Genomic DNA, 17336 nt, shown 5'->3' on the forward strand with positions numbered 1-17336 from the left:
CCGCAACCCACCCCCGATGCGCAACCCACCCCCCGATGCCGCAACCCACCCCCGATGCCGCAACCACCCCCCGATGCCGCAACCCACCCCCGATGCCGCAACCCACCCCTCGATGCCGCAACCCACCCTTCGATGCCGCAACCCACCCCCCGATGCCGCAAACCCACCCCCGATGCCGCAACCACCCCCGATTGCCGCAACCCACCCCCCGATGCGCAACCCCCCCCCCGATGCCGCAACCCCCCCCCCCCGATGCCGCAACCCCCCCCCCCCCGATGCCGCAACCCCCCCCCGATGCCGCAACCCCCGGATGCCGCAACCCCCGGATGCCGCAACCCGGATGCCGCAACCCCCGGATGCCGCAACCACCCCGATGCCGCAACCCCCCCGATGCCTCAACCCCCCCCCCGATGCCGCAACCCCCCCCCCGATGCCGCAACACCCCCCCCCCCCGATGCCGCAACCCACTCCCCCCCGATGCCGCAACCCACCCCCCCCGATGCCGCAACCCACCCCCCCCCCCGATGCCGCAACCCACCCCCCGACACTGAACGGCGTCAACCATCATCAATGGTTGACGCCGTTTTAAAGCAACTGTGATTTTCGCCGACGTGACCCATGGCCACGTCGGCGGGACTTCGGCCCATCCGGGCCGGAGATTTGTGGACACTAAAAAAAAAATGAAATCCCGCCGGCGCCAGCTGTTTTCAGAGGCTGCCGGTGGGATTTGCACAACGCCGGTTTTTGGCCGGTGGGAGATTTAAAAACCCTGCGGGAGCGGAAATAACGCCGCTGCCCGCCGATTCTCCGTACCTGCGTGGGGTCGGAGAATCCCGCCCCAGATCTTGGAGCAACCTCATTTAACATCTTAGCCAAATTTGACCTGTCACCTTCCGAATTGCATATCCTGACATAATCACCTACAGTCAGTGGTGGAAATTTCTTTGCATTACGATCATAATATGCTTTCTGCTTGTCTTTTTGTCGCTTGATTTGTCATGCAATATCTGCTCATCCATATATGGAATTGTTATGGTGGAAATGTCGTACGTATCATCCTTCCCTTTAGCATCTGTGCAGGCGACCACCCTGACGACAAAGGAGTAGCTCTGTAGGTTAACAGCGCGAGCGAAAAATCCTTCTTATCATCAAATGCCTTTCTGAACAGTTGTTTTACTGTTCCAACTCCTTTTTCTGCTTTCCCGTTAGATTGGAGATACAATGGACTTGAGGTAACATGTTGGAAGTTGTATCCTTCTGCAAATGACAACCATTCCCAACAACTAAAGCATGGCCAATTACCCATTGCGACTTTTAACGGTTCGCCATGTCGAGTAAATACAGACTTCGCTGCTCTTATGACTGAGTGAGCAGTCGAATCTGACAACGTTATGACTTCAGGAAAATTGGAATAATAATCAATAAAGATTAAATAATCTGGCAGCAGGGTAGCATGGTGGTTAGCATAAATGCTTCACAGCTCCAGGGTCCCAGGTTCGATTCCCGGCTGGGTCACTGTCTGTGTGGAGTCTGCACGTCCTCCCCCTGTGTGCGTGGGTTTCCTCCGGGTGCTCCGGTTTCCTCCCACAGTCCAAAGATGTGCGGGTTAGGTGGATTGGCCATGCTAAATTGCCCGTAGTGTCCTAATAAAAGTAAGGTTAAGGGGGGGGGGTTGTTGGGTTACGGGTATAGGGTGGATACGTGGGTTTGAGTAGGGTGATCATGGCTCGGCACAACATTGAGGGCCGAAGGGCCTGTTCTGTGCTGTACTGTTCTATGTTCTATCTTAACCTTTGACCAGGGGTTTGTGACTATCTAATTTGCTACAAAGGTATCTTTGCATTGGGAAGGTTGATGTGTTTGACAAACAGTACATTCCTGCACGTAATTGTCAACATCTTTGTTAATGCTCGTCCAGTATAATGACTGCCTGGCTCTCCTTCTACACCTCTCGATCCCTTGCCCTTCGTGTATCTTCTCCAGAATACTTCTGCTGAGGCAGGAGGGTATAACGATTCTGTCTCCTTTTAATAAGAATCCATTTATAACAGTTAGGCGATCCTTGATACTTCGATAACTGTTACAACTGCCATTAGCCATTCTTCTCTTCGGTTTCGGATCACTCGTTGAAGTCATTCTCAGTTTCATCCCGTATTAAACTGAGCTTTGCATCTGACACAGGTAGCATGTCAGCGGACAATGATCAGTTTCCACAGTGAAGTGTGGTAGTCTGTAAACATAGTCATGGAACTTGCTTATTCTGTCAACAGGTGTAAGCATTTGTTTTCAATCTGCCCATAACTCTGTTCCATCGGAGTCATAGAGCGAGATGCAGATACAACTGGTTTCCATGAATCATTCTCTGCTTTCTGAAACAGAACTGCTCCAATGCCATTCTAGCTGGCATTCGTTGATATTTTTGAGTTTGCTTGATTGGAGATGAAAAGATAGCAGTTTGGGGTCAAAGGGCTCAATTCTACCAAAATTGAATAAAGTCTCCTGTGAGCGTGTTTAGCCGCGTATTTCCTGGCACTCGCAGTGCTGAGAAACACATGGCTGGCTATTCAACACAACTATGCTGAATAAGGGGCCTGAATGGGGAACGTGTAGTCGAAGCCACATATAGCCCCGTTTTGTACAGTGGGGAGCCCTGCTCGCCAGAACTCCCATTGTAGCGAGAGAGATGGTGTCCTAATTTCTGAGGCCCCCAAAACAATCCTTAACTTCTCTCCCAAAGCCTGAACACAATATGGGAGGGCCTCCAGCATTACCCTCCCCTCCGGCACCCACCCTCAACACCCATGCCGGGCACCCCCAGCCTGACAACACAGCTCAAAAAAAGCAAGCTTGACACCTTGACAGTGTCAACCTGGCAGTGCCCATGCCAGTTGGCAGTGTCACCTGAACAGTGCCAGGTTAGCACCCAGGTGATACTGCCAGGGTGCCCAGATGGCACCAGCAGTGCCAAGGCACCACCCTGCCCAAATGGCAAGCAGCTGGGGGCCTCCGATCCCCTGGGAGACCCCCAAGAGTGTTACTACATTTGTGGGGGACCAGTGCTGAATGGCACTCAACCAAGGTTTCTGAGGCAAAGGGATTGAATCCCAAAGCCTCAAGTACCTCGGGAATCTGCACATTAAAGTGAGGCTTACTGCAGATTTGCTAAACGTTGATCCTGCCCACATCGCAAAGTCTTGTGAGATTGCGTTGAATCTCGCGTGGTGTTGCGAGCCGTTTGATCCCGTGAACAGGGTCTCCTGGCTTTCAACAGCCATGCTGCACCGCGACGAGCTGTTTTTATGGTGCAGCGTGACCGTTGGATCGCGCCCAAGGTGCTTCATTTTTCTGTTAAGCATTGTTTAACTGTAAATTGTGAGCAATTTTCTTTTACGAGGTGAAAGTTAGTTTAAGACTGTTGAGAATAAAGTTTGTTTTACCCACCATATCCCTATTTGCAAGTGGAATCACTCCTGGAGCAAAATATTGGGGTTCTAACCGGTATCCTAGCAACTGCTGGGATCCTTTCCGGGATCGTAATATTATCTCGACCCGTATTTCTTTGCTGCTTGACAACTATTGCTTTGACTTAACTCAGGTGATGTAAATGAGCCACTGACCCTTTAACCCACCACAGCCCTGCCCCACCCCATCCTACTCCACCTGTTCTCCACTCAGAGGACAAAACAAGAAAGTTTGTATTCATTGAAGATGTTAGTTTGTGTAGCGATACTCAGCAATGTTAAATTGCCTCATCGTCACATGTCTAATTCAATAAACATGTTTATTTTTTCTTGGATTGTTAACCACAAGGAGTTAAAATAAATACATCTCTAAAAACTAAATACGTACTGTTCATTAAGTAGAAAATAGCCAAAAGAAAAAAACATAAAATATACAGACAATTGCTTACATTCGTTGTGCTGAGAGTTGGTAACATATACATTCACAGTCAGAAGAAACAACAGGACGAATACGTCGAAGCGCCCCATGTTGAGAGGATTCCAAGATGTTTTCCTAAAAAAAACATGTTTGACAAAACTTTTATGATCTCTTCAAGCTTAAAAATCAGTTCCTTCAAAGTCACAAACAACCATAGTTATTGTTTTTTAAATTTAGAGTACCCGATTCATTTTTTCCATTAACGGGCAATTTAGCATGGCCAATCCACCCAGCTTGCACATTTTTGGGTTGAGGGGGTGAAACCCATGCAAACACGGGGAGAATGTTCAAACTCCACACAGACAGTGACCCAGAGCCGGGATCGAACCTGGGACCTCGCCACCGTGAGATCATAGTGCCTTCGTGCTGCCCTAATTGTGCATAGTTAAATGACACATTGTAGCAATATCAAAAAATTACAATTATACAGTAAATTTATCATAGAAAACCATTCCAACATGTCACAGAGAGGTACAATCAAACAAAATACCAACCCTGAACCAAAGGATTCATTTGCCAGGATTAGCATCACTGAGACAAGCAGCGGGTGCTGGAGGCTCATTATATATGCTTGGCTCAGGGCCCAGAGATTGACGACTCTGAACAATCTCTGAGCTCTCGGGGAAACATTGCTTGAATGACAGCTGTCTATTTCACAATGTATACACAAGTTTAAAAGGTTTCAAATGCCTCCAGTTTCTGTTGTTGATACTTTAAAGGGTCTGGATGATTGACACTTTTATTGGGCTGTAGTGAAAGGAAATTTTTAACATTGTGGAACGCAATGAATTAATTACTTTTTGAAAGCTTTTTTTTTGCACACAATCGGATTCATTCGTTCTATACAGTATATAGTGTTTCAGTGGGCATTGAAATCCCATAATTTGGCATGGGGGCAAGTGGGGCCATTGGGAGTGGGTAGTGATGGCACAGAGGGCACGAGGGGCCATGAGGGAAGGATCAGAGCTTAGTTTGAGTCAGAGGCACAAGGAGGACTTTTTTGAACTCATTTTAAAAAAGGTGCCCTCATGCAGTCTATGGTCTATGGTTCACGGTGCTACAACAGTGCAGAGAACCATGTTTCATTAAAAAGCTGTCCTAACTCCAATAAAATTATGGATATGATATAGAATAATAATAATAATAATAACTTGTTGTCACAAGTGGGCTTCAATGAAGTTACTGTGAAAAGCCCCTAGTCGCCACATTCCGGCGCCTGTTCGGGGAGGCCGGTACGGGAATTGAACCCGTGCTGCTGGCATTGTTCTGCATTGCAAGCCAGCTGTCTAGCCCACTGCCCTAAACCAGCCCCTCGAATCATAGAACTTACAGTGCAGAAGGAAGCCATTCAGCCCTTCGAGTCTTCACTTTGGAAAGTGCACCCTACTTAAGCCCACTCCTCCACCCTATCCTCGTAACCCAGTAACTTCGCCTAACTTTATGGACAAGGGGGCAATTTAGCATGGTGAATCCACCTAACCTGCACATCTTTGGACAGTGTGGAGGAATCTGGAGCACCCGGAGGAAACCCACGCAGACACGGGGAGAACATGCAAACTCTACACAGACAGTCACTCGAGGCCAGAATTGAACCCGGGTCCCTGGAGCTGTGAGGCAGTAGTGCTAACCACTATGCCACTGTGACGACCATATCCCTCTCTGCGCAATGGAGCTGGTCAAGTCAGGAGTGCAGGGCAGCACAGCGGCACAGTGGTAAGCACTGCTAGCATATGGTGCTGAGGACCCGGGTTCGAATCCCGGCCCTGGGTCACTGTCCGTGTGGAGTTTGCACATTCTCCCCGTGTCTGCGTGGGTTTCACACCCACAGCCCAAAGATGTGCAGGGTAGGTGGATTGGCCATGCTAAATTGTCCCTTAATTGGAAAAAGTGAATTGGGTACTCTAAATTTACTTTAAAAAAGGAGAGCTAAGTGCAGGCTCACACCTGAAACAGCCCACACCTTTAAAATCACTCACAAAAACTGCACAGCTCAGACTTTGGGTTGGGAATCCAGGAATTGGGAACAGCCTGCCATTTTTAAAGGACTCCCAAGTGTGTTGTTTTCGCTTTGTTTCCAAAAAAAAAAGGGCAGCACGGTAGCATGGTGGTTAGCATAAATGCTTCACAGCTCCAGGGTCCCAGGTTCGATTCCCGGCTGGGTCACTGTCTGTGCGGAGTCTGCACGTCCTCCCCGTGTGTGCGTGGGTTTCCTCCGGGTACTCCGGTTTCCTCCCACAGTCCAAAGATGTGCGGGTTAGGTGGATTGGCCATGCTAAATTGCCCGTAGTGTCCTAAAAAGTAAGATTAAGGGGGGGGTTGTTGGGTTACGGGTATAGGGTGGATACGTGGGTTTGAGTGGGGTGATCATGGCTCGGCACAACATCGAGGGCCGAAGGGCCTGTTCTGTGCTGTACTGTTCTATGTTCTATGTTCTAAGTATGTGAATATTAAGGATCAATTTAAATTAAGTTATAAAGGTAGAACGGTTTAAGAAAGGAGCTCCAGGGCATAAATCTGAGGTGGACATGGGCAATGGACTCTTCCCACTATAGGATGTCAATTGTGGTTTTGATTAGGGGTGTTTCATTGCTTTTGGAAGGCAGTGAACTGATATAAAAAGATCTGGTTTAGCTGGTTTAGCTCACTCAGCTAAAACACTGGCTTTTAAAGCAGACCAAGCAGGCCAGCAGCACGGTTCGATTCCCGTACCAGCCTCCCCGGACAGGCGCCGGAATGTGGCGACTAGGGGCTTTTCACAGTAACTTCATTGAAGCCTACTCGTGACAATAAGCGATTTTCATTTTTCATCATGCAAGGAATTGCAGGGAAGATGGGCACAGATTTAGGAGAGGGCAGATTTAGGAGATGACAACACATCCAATAGCTCTGAAGAGGAAAGTGAGGTTGGAGATGGGGCACCAGTTTGCAAGGACAGAGTGAGTTTTTTTGAGGAGGGGCTGATGGCACCAGGTTTGAAGGAAAGGGACAGTACCTCAGGAGAGGGAACAATTTACAATACCAGCCTTGAATGGTAGTAGGGTGGTCAAGCATTTAATGAGAGTACGGTCAAGAGAGCAGGAGATGGGTCTCATCATAGGGTGAGCTCAAAGATGGTCTGATGGTAGATAGAAGGGAAAGATGCAAATTCAGGGCGAGGAATATCCTGGCATCGTGAGAAGTTTTGGCAGCGGAGAGGAGTGTTTGATGTAAGGGCAACACTGGCGCATGGTTAGCACTGTTGCATCATGGCACTGAGGAACCGGATTTGATCCCAGCCATGGGTCACTGTCCGTGTGGAGTTTGCACATTCTCCCCATGTCTGTGTGTGTCTCACGCCCACAACCCAAAGATGTGCAGATAGGTGGATTGGCCACCCTAAATTGCCCCTTAATTTGAAAAAACGAATTTGGCCTCTAAATAAAAACAATTAAATTTGATGTGATCCAGCCAGATTTGGAATGAATGTCGAAAACAGTTTTGCACTGCATACACTCAAGGGCTGTAATCTTTGGCCATAATGGAACAAGGGTGGGAACTGGACGAAGGCCATTCTGCCAAAATTCCCAAACTCTCCAAAAACATCCCGAACAAACTTACAGTGAGTTAGAAAGGTTTCAGCAACTTGCTTTCAACGAGTGGGTACAGGCGCTTAAGTTAGCGTCCACCAATGAAAGCGTTAGAGATATGATTCTCCTTAAGGAGTTTAAAAAATAATTTCCCTTTTCCATTAAGACCCACATGGAGAAAAAAAGAGTTTCCAAAATCAGGCAGTAACAGACCTCATAGCATGAGTTAAACCACAAACCCCTCACTCAACATCAACTAGTACTGTATGCTGGTCACCAATGTGCATTTGAAAAGACCCCACAGAAGGCACTACAGCCAAGACAGTGCCATGGCCATTATACTCATGAGCCTATCTTCAAATGCAGCTGAAGGCCAGAATACCTACCAGGGGAAAATAATCCCTAACTTTTCACGAGGCAGAGAAGGAGATGAGTATTCTCCAAGATATGGGTGGGGTCTCAATACAGCTAGTTTGAATTGGGGAAATAGAAGATAAGCCAGAGGACCTTTCAGAGGGCAGAAGAGGGTCTACCATTAAAATGGGTCAAGGTGGAACCCATGAATGTAGCAGAGGTCAAGACAGGTGAGTGAAGTTTAAAAATAGTTTTAAAATGCTGAAGCAGGGTCCATGGAATTTAAAAGAAATGAAGGGATTGAACCTGCGGTCTGGCTGGCTAACACATTCTTTCAGGATTTAAATAGGGTTATAGTTAGCTCCCAAACCAGCAGACAGACTCTGAGAGAAGTGACCCACAGGGCAGTGCAGCAGAAGCTGGTCAGTCACTTTTGGGCTGTGCTGTCCAAAGGATATGGGACAGATTTAGGGGGAAAGCCTCACACAAGGAAAAGGAAAAGGAAGGAAGCACAACCCAAAACAAATACCAGCTGTGGAAGTCAAAGGGACACAGAGAAGCAATGGTTCAAGTTAAAATTCGAAATCACATGAAACCCAGCACTTTAACTTCAGAGCCCCCTGAAGACCCGGTGGAGGAGGCATTTGAAAACAAAAGGACGGCAGGTGGAGCAGTGGTTAGCACTGGGACTACGGCGCTGAGGACCTAGGTTCGAATCCCGGCACTGGGTCACTGTCCATGTGGAGTTTGCACATGCTCCCCATGTTTGCGTGGGTTTCACCCCCACAACCCAAAGATGTGCAGGTTAGGTGGATTGGCCAAGCTAAATTGCCCCTTAATTGGAAAAAAAAGAATAATTGAGTCCCATAAATTTTTTAAAAACAGGTTACAGCACAGTATCACCCTAGAATTAATATTTGTCCCTCTGCCTGATACCAAACTATTCAACTCATTGATTATACAAGTGGAATTTGAAGGGTTAAAAGCTGTAACGATAGCCCAACAATGCAGTCAAAGGCATAATACAAGCAGTTTTATTCAGTAGCTTGTGGGCACTGATTCCTTTGACTGCAGTGGCAAACGTGAATCCACACTATCCCCTCTAGTTCACCAGAAGTCACATGTCAGAGCACCATCGCCACATATTAGTGAATACCCAGACAACCTAGGTGAAAGCTAACAGAGATTTAAAAGGCAAAGTGGGCTTGGAGGGCATCAGGTTCTGAAAGAATAGAAGCAGGATTCTCCGTCGGAATCAGGAAACATGATTCCGACACAAAATCGCAATTCTGTCACCTCGAGAGCGACGTCAATGCATTCCAGAACCCACATTCAGTAAACGCCGTTGGCATATCATTAGCGGGCCTGACCCGGTATTCTGCAGGGCCTCCGTGATTTTCCACCTCCACTGGAGCGAATTCCCGATGACAAGGTTCACATGTGCTTTTAAAAATTGTGAAACTGGCGCCATGCCTGAGAGAGGAGGGAGGACACGCAGAGACGAAACCGTGGGCTGCCAGTACTGACACTGGTAAAACAATTGCAGCATGTTGCTGTGAAGAGGGACCTGGGTATACTTGTGCCCCTGGAGGCCCGATCTCATTTTGGCCAGAGTCTGCATGTTCGTGGCCATGGAGCACAGGGAATGGACCACTGTCATCTGTGACAGTGCCACATCAGCCAGTGACTGCGCCACATCAGCCAGTGACTGCACCATCTCCCTCAGGGACTGGGACACCTCCCACTGCATCTGTGCCACGTCAGCAATGCTGCCTACACTCTCAGCCACGGCCCACTGTGGTTAGGCCACGCTCAGCAATGCTGCTGCAATGTCCAGGTGGCTCTGGCACATGGCTGCCTGTGAGGTGGCAACCATGTCCTGGGCCTCAGCCACCGCCTGCACAGATTGGGACAATGATCCATAGCAAAACCCTCACCCGCAACGCCTCCACTGCGAACACCACCCATGCCTGGGTGGCACACATTGCCGGCACCAGCTCCGCTGCTGCACACGGTTAGACTCCTCTACCTGAGCCTACAGGTGTTGGATGCTCACCGACAACCCCTTATGTAGTCCCTGGCTGTGCGACTGCATCTCCACGGTCAATAGGACTGTCCGTACCAGAAACCGGAAACCTGTCTGGACTAGTCATTGGGGTTGGCCCCCCACTACAGCCGCCCCCCCCCCCCCCCCTCCTCCCCCCCGCCCCCAGATGTTCCCACCTCCACCTGCTGTACCGGAGCATTTGTGTGGTGAGCACCAGATAGAGTCCCAGGAACCTCTTCACTAAAGTGCCCAACCGAGGTGAATATCACGGAGATGGGGAGGGTGTTAGAAACAGCTGTGACTGGAAATCTGTGTCAACATCAGACTCGAGCTCCGGGGATTCCTGGTTTTTGGGCTTATGGGTCCCCTCCATGTCGGTGTCATCATCGCTGCTCGGCACAGGGGGGGGGGATGTTCTGGCTGTGGCTATGGCTGGGGACACTAAAAGGGCCCACTCCATCAGCAGTAGCTATTGCAAGTTACAAGACAAGGCACTTGATTAGACCGCTGGCCAAGTGGTGGTGGGGTTGGTGTGGGGGTGAGGGTGATGTGGGGGGTGAAGGTGGTGGGAGCTGAGGGTGGTGTGGGGTGAGGATGGTTTTGGGTGGGGGGTGGCACATGTGTCACGAGGAACCACAACTCAGCGGGTTTCACTTCCTAACCTGAGGCGACTACCCTTTCCTCAGGCCCGCCGACCGTGTCCAGGGTCCGCTGCTATGCCACGATGAGGGGCCACAGGTCCAGCAGTCCCCCCTGCAGTCGTTTCCCACTTCCTGCAGTAATGGGTGGCCTTCTCCTTGAGGGGAGAAACAGACAACGCAGAGTGTTAGACAGTCCGATGCATGCAGCCCAGGGGGTGGGTAGCTGGTGATTTTGGTGGCCATGGTGGCCGTATGGGTGCCAGCATGTGGGGGTTCGGCCACCCTCTGTGTTGGGGAGGGCTCACTGCTGCCTACTCACCCTGGCCGCCCTGAGGAGGTCATGCAGTTCTTTACGGCACTGCAGGCCGGTCAGGATGGTGTTACTCGTGGCGCTTACTGCCTCTGCCATCTGCACCCAGGAACAGCAAACGGCTGCGGCTGGCAGCCTCTCTCCTGGGCCGGGGTAAAAGTGTGGCTTGCCTCTCCTCCACCGCGTCCAGGAGGGTCTCAAGCTCAGCATCTGTGAATTTTGCGGCTGCTCTCCTTGCTGCCATCCTATTGACTGAGATGAAGTGTGTGGGGAGTAAAGTGTGTATTTACGGCTGCAGCTCATCAGCCTTCAGACTGTCAATCGCAAATCAGGCACTATTTCTCATTAGAATGGACTGTCGCTGAATCAGTCAAGGTACGGCGCCAGTTTTTCTGTCGTGGAAGTCCACAAATCCTGCCCCGGTGTCAACACTTAGGGCGGAATTCTCTGCAACGCCCAAGGCCGTCGTGAATCCCGGAGTGATTCACGACGGCGTCGGAGGCCGCTCCTCACCCCCTATTCTCCCCCCCCCCCCCCCCCCCCCCCCCCCCCCCCCCCCCCCCCCCCCGGGGGCCTAGGAGCAGCCTTTCGTAAACCTCGGCCGCCGGGCCTTGACGGGCGCGCCGAGAATGACGCGGCCGGTGTCGCCTAATGACGTCAGCCGCGCATGCGCAGGTTGGCCGGCTCCAACCCGCGCATGCGCGGTTGCCGTCTTCCCCTCCGCTGCCCCGCAAGATGTGGTGGCTTGATCTTGCGGGGCGGCGGAGGGGAAAGAGTGCGTCTCTTGGAGACGCCGGCCCGACGATCGGTGGGCACCGATCGCGGGCCAGTCCCCTCCCGAGCATGGCTGTGGTGTTCAATCCCCTCTCCGCCCCCCCACAGGCCCCATACTCACCTTTTGCGCCATGTTCACACCAGCAGTGAACAGGTCGGGAATGGCAGGCCACTCGGCCCATCCGGGCCGAAGAATCGCGGGTCGCCGTTTTTCTCCGAGCGGCGTGTCGCGTTTGCCATTGGGGGGGGGGGGGGGGGGGTGGGAGAATCCCGGGGGGTGCCAGAGCGGCCCTCCCGCGATTCTCCCACCCGGCCTGGGGAGTGGAGAATCGCGCCTTTAGTCTCAGGAACAGAGAATCCCCCACATATTCCTTCAGAGAAAACACCAACACACAAAAAAAATTCAGAACCCTTAATGCAATGTTATTTCAACAGATTTTGCTTTTACAACATTACCACCTAAAAAATAGCAATAACAGTGTAAGATTGAGGTGGCTGGTTTAGCACACTGGGCTAAATAGCTGGCTTGTAATGCAGAACAAGGCAGCAGCGTGGGTTCAATTCCCATACCGGCCTCCCCGAACAGGCGCCGGAATGTGGCGACCAGGGGCTTTTCACAGTAACTGCATTGAAGCCTACTTGTGACAATAAGTTATTATTAATATTTGAGGGTGACCATTTGTGTATTTTTAAAATTAGGAACTTGTAATGATTTGTTCCTGTCATCACATTTCATTTCGCATGGTGTGGAGGTGCCATGAAAATGAGCTTTGTGCCAAATGCTGATTTTTAATCCACTGACTGGAAACCTGAATTGAACTTTTTTAAAAAACATACTGAAGTAACTTGAACACACAGCATCGATGAATAACCCAATCTGCATTTGTTTTTTGTTTTTTTAATAAAAAATTTAGAGTACCCAATTATTTTTTCCAATTAAGGGGCAATTTAGCGTGGCCAATCCACCTATCCTACACATCTTTGGGTTGTGGGGTGAAACCCACGAGGACACTGGGAGAATGTGCAAACTCCTCAAGAACAGTGACCCAGGGCCGGGATTCGAACCCGGGTCCTCAGCGCCGTAGGCAGCAATGCTAACCACTGTGCCACCGTGCTGCCACAATCTGCATTTCTGTACATTCCACATTGCATTGGAGGCAATTTGCCTGCAAACCCCAGGTGTTATAGACACACCTACAGTAGTGTTAAGAAGGGAGTCCAGACCTTTGATCCAGTGGGTGCGATCTAACCAAAATAAAAAAGTGCCGGTCTGGGTGGGATCGTTCCCAGCTTCAGGCTGAATTTGATGGTCTCAATCTCGGCAAATAATTTCAGAAATTATTACTTATTGTAACACGTTTCACTCTCTCACCCAACACTGCATTTACTGACTAAACCACAGAGACAAAAACGTTTTTCTCACTCAAATGCCTGGTTTGAATCCACAAACTTTTCTCTAACACATCCAGCTCGGGTACTTTTAGTCTTTGCTCCGATTCCTGCTCCGTTTGCTGGTCAGGTGCTTCGGTTTCGTCGCACAGTGGCCAATGCTTCTGGCTGCACAGCAATGAATCAGAGGGGTAAGAGCTTTTATCCACTTCAGTGCTAAACTTTCCTCATGCTTGGTCCTTGTGGCAGCAGATGATTGGTTTGCTGCAGGATTACTTAACCTTTGTCTGTGAGGGGGCACATTTCAAATGTTTACTCACTCAAGGGGCAGATAACAAATTTTGGAATGAAAGGTCTGGCGAAATATTAAACAATATTTGCAAAAAAAATAGTTAAACTTTGAAGAAAAGAAACAACTTGCTGAGCCACAGAAAATGTCACAGCAATACATTGAATCATTTAAAAATGTGTATTTAATAATGGTTTTATTTTAAATGTTTTTTGTTAAAGTTTTCCAATTTTACAAAATCTTGCGAAAACAGACAAATTTTTATAAAACCCCCAAAACATCCAACAGAAAAGAAAAAACACAAAGAACCCAATCCCATCTCCAAAATCACCCATCCAAAAAAAATTCTCCTATTCTCTCCAATCCTTCCTTTCCCACACCCCAAATATGGCATCAATCTCAGCAGCTCAAACAGGTGGTTTTGCAAATAGGGACCAACTTCGAAAAAGACTCCAGCCTAAAATGCTGCCTGAACTGCCTCCATATCCATAAAGTGGACATGACCATGGACTCGCAGAATGTCTTGTCAGCGAAAACGACAGCGAAGCTTTCACCAGCGCACCCAGCCCAGACCTCTTACATGACCTCACCACTACCTGTACCCAAGCGGCCTCCGGGTCACCAGACCAACCCAGCACCTTTTCTGTGTTGGCCGGCCAATAATAAAAAAGCAAATTAGGCAGCGCAAGGGCCCCGGACTGCCTGTCCCTCTGTAAAACTGTCCTACGAATTCCCAGAGTCTTGTCCATCCAAATAAAGATGTTATTGATCCGTTTAACTCCCTAAAAAAGTATTTCGGGAGGAAGACAGGAAGATATTGGTAAAGAAATGTTGCAAGATATTTGTTTTGATAGGCTAGACTCTGCCCACCAAGGACAAAGGCAGGTTACCCCACCTTCGCAGATCCAACTTGAACTTACTCACCAGACTGGTGTCATTCAATTTATGGAGTTGAGCCCAGTCTCGGGCTACGCGGACACGCAAATGCCTGAAGCTTGATCTGACAAGATGATAGGGAAACTATATGCAGGTACCTCCTGTAGTGATCCTCGCCTGAGTATGTACAGAAGGGGCTGATGGGAAATGGAAGTACCACCAGGGGGCAGCACGGGGACATATAAGAGTGATACCGAAGGCCCGCCCTCGCTCACTTTGGCTGGAGAGACGGTGGAGCAGGACAGGGACGGAAGTTGAACTCAGGGCTGCGAGTGTGGTCAGGCCTAGTTGCAGAGCATAGAAAAGCAGTATCTTTACAAGTGCTATTCTTTAAGTAAAAAGCTAACAAAGTCATTTATTGTGGAGCACAATAAACAGTCCTTCAACTGCTGAACGACTTCTAGCATTCATTTAAGAAACATAACATGGTACAGGAGTGGTTTCTTTGAACAGAAAGAACCAACGCAACCAGCAAAAGCAACAGGCCGGCCACCCGACTGTGGAAGACTTTGCAGCCTCTCGACTCCAGACGACCTTCTGATGCAATGGATCACACGCTACTTCCAGGGATGCTGAGAACTACAGGTAATTTAAATAGCAACTGGAAAATGTTTAAACAGCAGTTTCAGCTATACATGTCAGCTCTGGACTTAAATGCAGCCACCGATGACAGGAAAATTGGACTTTTACTCTCAACGGAAGGTCAGAAGGCGCTATAAGAACATAAGAACATAAGAACTAGGAGCAGGAGTAGGCCATCTGGCCCCTCGAGCCTGCTCCGCCATTCAATTAGATCATGGCTGATCTTTTGTGGACTCAGCTCCACTTTCCGGCCCGAACACCATAACCCTTAATCCCTTTATTCTTCAAAAAACTATCTATCTTTACCTTAAAAACATGTAATGAAGGAGCCTCAACTGCTTCACTGGGCAAGGAATTCCATAGATTCCCAACCCTTTGGGTGAAGAAGTTCCTCCTAAACTCAGTCCTAAATCTACTTCCCCTTATTTTGAGGCTATGCCCCCTAGTTCTGCTGTCACCCGCCAGTGGAAACAACCTGCCCGCATCTATCCTATCTATTCCCTTCATAATTTTAAATGTTTCTATAAGATCCCCCCTCATCCTTCTAAATTCCAACGAGTACAGTCCCAGTCTACTCAACCTCTCCTCATAATCCAACCCCTTCAGCTCTGGGATTAACCTAGTGAATCTCCTCTGCACACCCTCCAGTGCCAGTACGTCCTTTCTCAAGTAAGGAGACCAAAACTGAACACAATACTCCAGGTGTGGCCGCACTAACACCTTATACAATTGCAACATAACCTCCCTAGTCTTAAACTCCATCCCTCTAGCAATGAAGGACAAAATTCCATTTGCCTTCTTAATCACCTGTTGCACTTGTAAACCAACCTTCTGTGACTCATGCACTAGCACACCCAAGTCTCTCTGAACAGCGGCATGCTTTAATATTTTATCATTTAAATAATAATCCCGTTTGCTGTTATTCCTACCAAAATGGATAACCTCACATTTGTCAACATTGTATTCCATCTGCCAGACCCGAGCCCATTCACTTAACCTATCCAAATCCCTCTGCAGACTTCCAGTATCCTCTGCACTTTTCGCTTTACCACTCATCTTAGTGTCATCTGCAAACTTGGACACATTGCCCTTGGTCCCCAACTCCAAATCATCAATGTAAATTGTGAACAATTGTGGGCCCAACACGGATCCCTGAGGGACACCACTAGCTACTGATTGCCAACCAGAGAAACACCCATTTATCCCAACTCTTTGCTTTCTATTAATTAACCAATCCTCTATCCATGCTACTACTTTACCCTTAATGCCATGCATCTTTATCTTATGCAGCAACCTTTTGTGTGGCACCTTGTCAAAGGCTTTCTGGAAATCCAGATATACCACATCCATCGGCTCCCCGTTATCTACTGCACTGGTAATGTCCTCAAAAAATTCCACTAAATTAGTTAGGCATGACCTGCCTTTAACGAACCCATGCTGCGTCTGCCCAATGGGACAATTTCTATCCAGATGCCTCGCAATTTCTTCCTTGATGATAGATTCCAGCATCTTCCCTTATACATCTATAACTCTTTTACGTATGCTGATACTGAAGATAAAACTAAGTATCGTGATAGTGGCAAAATTTGATGACCACTGTAAATCACAATCCAATGAAATCATGGAACGTTTCACCCTGCGTAACAGATTCCAAAAAAACGGGTAGACTATCTCCCACTTTGTAACAGATCTGCGCTTGCTAGCACAAGGCTGCAACTATACTGATTTAACAGACTCAATCATCAGAGATCAATTAATCTATGGTCTTGCCGACGGAAATCTAAAAGAATCATTAATGCTGCAAAATGACTTAACACTGAAAACCACCATAGATAAATGCTTACTACAGGAGCAGAAAAAGCAACAGTTACTGGAGCTGTTTGACAAACAAAACATGGAGAAAACTCACCACGAGGCAGATGTGAGAATGGTGACCTCTCCTCACAGGCTCTCTCTTCCGGTTGCCGGCCCATCTGCGCATGCGCGCCATCCCGAAAGACGCGATCCCGGAAGTACTCGGTACGCGCACTTCTCGCAATACCGGCCCCAGACTGAAAGTCGCGCTGCGCATGCACGAACGTAACATACACACGGAGTCGGGAGGAGATTTTATTCACTCAGAGGGATGTGAATCTTTGAAATTCTCCACCTTAGAGAGTAAGGATGCTCCATCGTTGAGCATAGTCTAGGTTGGGATACATAGATTGGAGGTGCCCAGTGAAGAAGAAGTCAGTTAAACTAAAGGTTTAGGATTACCTGGTCGAGATTGTAGAGGGCTGATGCCTGCACAGGATGGCAAGGTCATTATTGATGAGCCACGTGAGGCCAGAGCCTCAGGCTAGCTGAAACGTGTCTGAGGCCACAGGTATGACTGGTAACTGTGTGCAGCTGTTGGGACACTGGTCGCATGAGACTTGCTACTACAGCTCCTCTTCCTCCTCATCCTCTCCAAGATGCAGAGGGATCATCATCCTTCTCCACCATCCTCACTGCTGAAGCATGCTGTCCC

The 17336-nt window shown here is 48.8% G+C and overlaps 1 protein-coding gene across 1 annotated transcript in view; it reads right to left on the reverse strand.

The window, feature by feature from the left end:
• Positions 1–13205, reverse strand: part of LOC119965890 (collagen alpha-6(VI) chain-like) — a 37059-nt gene extending 23854 nt beyond the window's left edge. The window contains exons 1-2 of the mRNA XM_038796855.1: positions 13055–13205; positions 3911–4014 (exon numbers count right to left, since the gene is read on the reverse strand). Coding sequence (XP_038652783.1) covers positions 3911–3989 — 79 coding nt within the window. The 5' untranslated portion in view covers positions 3990–4014; positions 13055–13205. The remainder of the gene's footprint in view (positions 1–3910; positions 4015–13054) is intronic.
• Between the last annotated feature and the right edge of the window lie 4131 nt (positions 13206–17336).

This window comes from Scyliorhinus canicula, chromosome 5 (assembly GCF_902713615.1).
Source record: "Scyliorhinus canicula chromosome 5, sScyCan1.1, whole genome shotgun sequence".
NCBI lineage: Eukaryota > Metazoa > Chordata > Chondrichthyes > Carcharhiniformes > Scyliorhinidae > Scyliorhinus > Scyliorhinus canicula.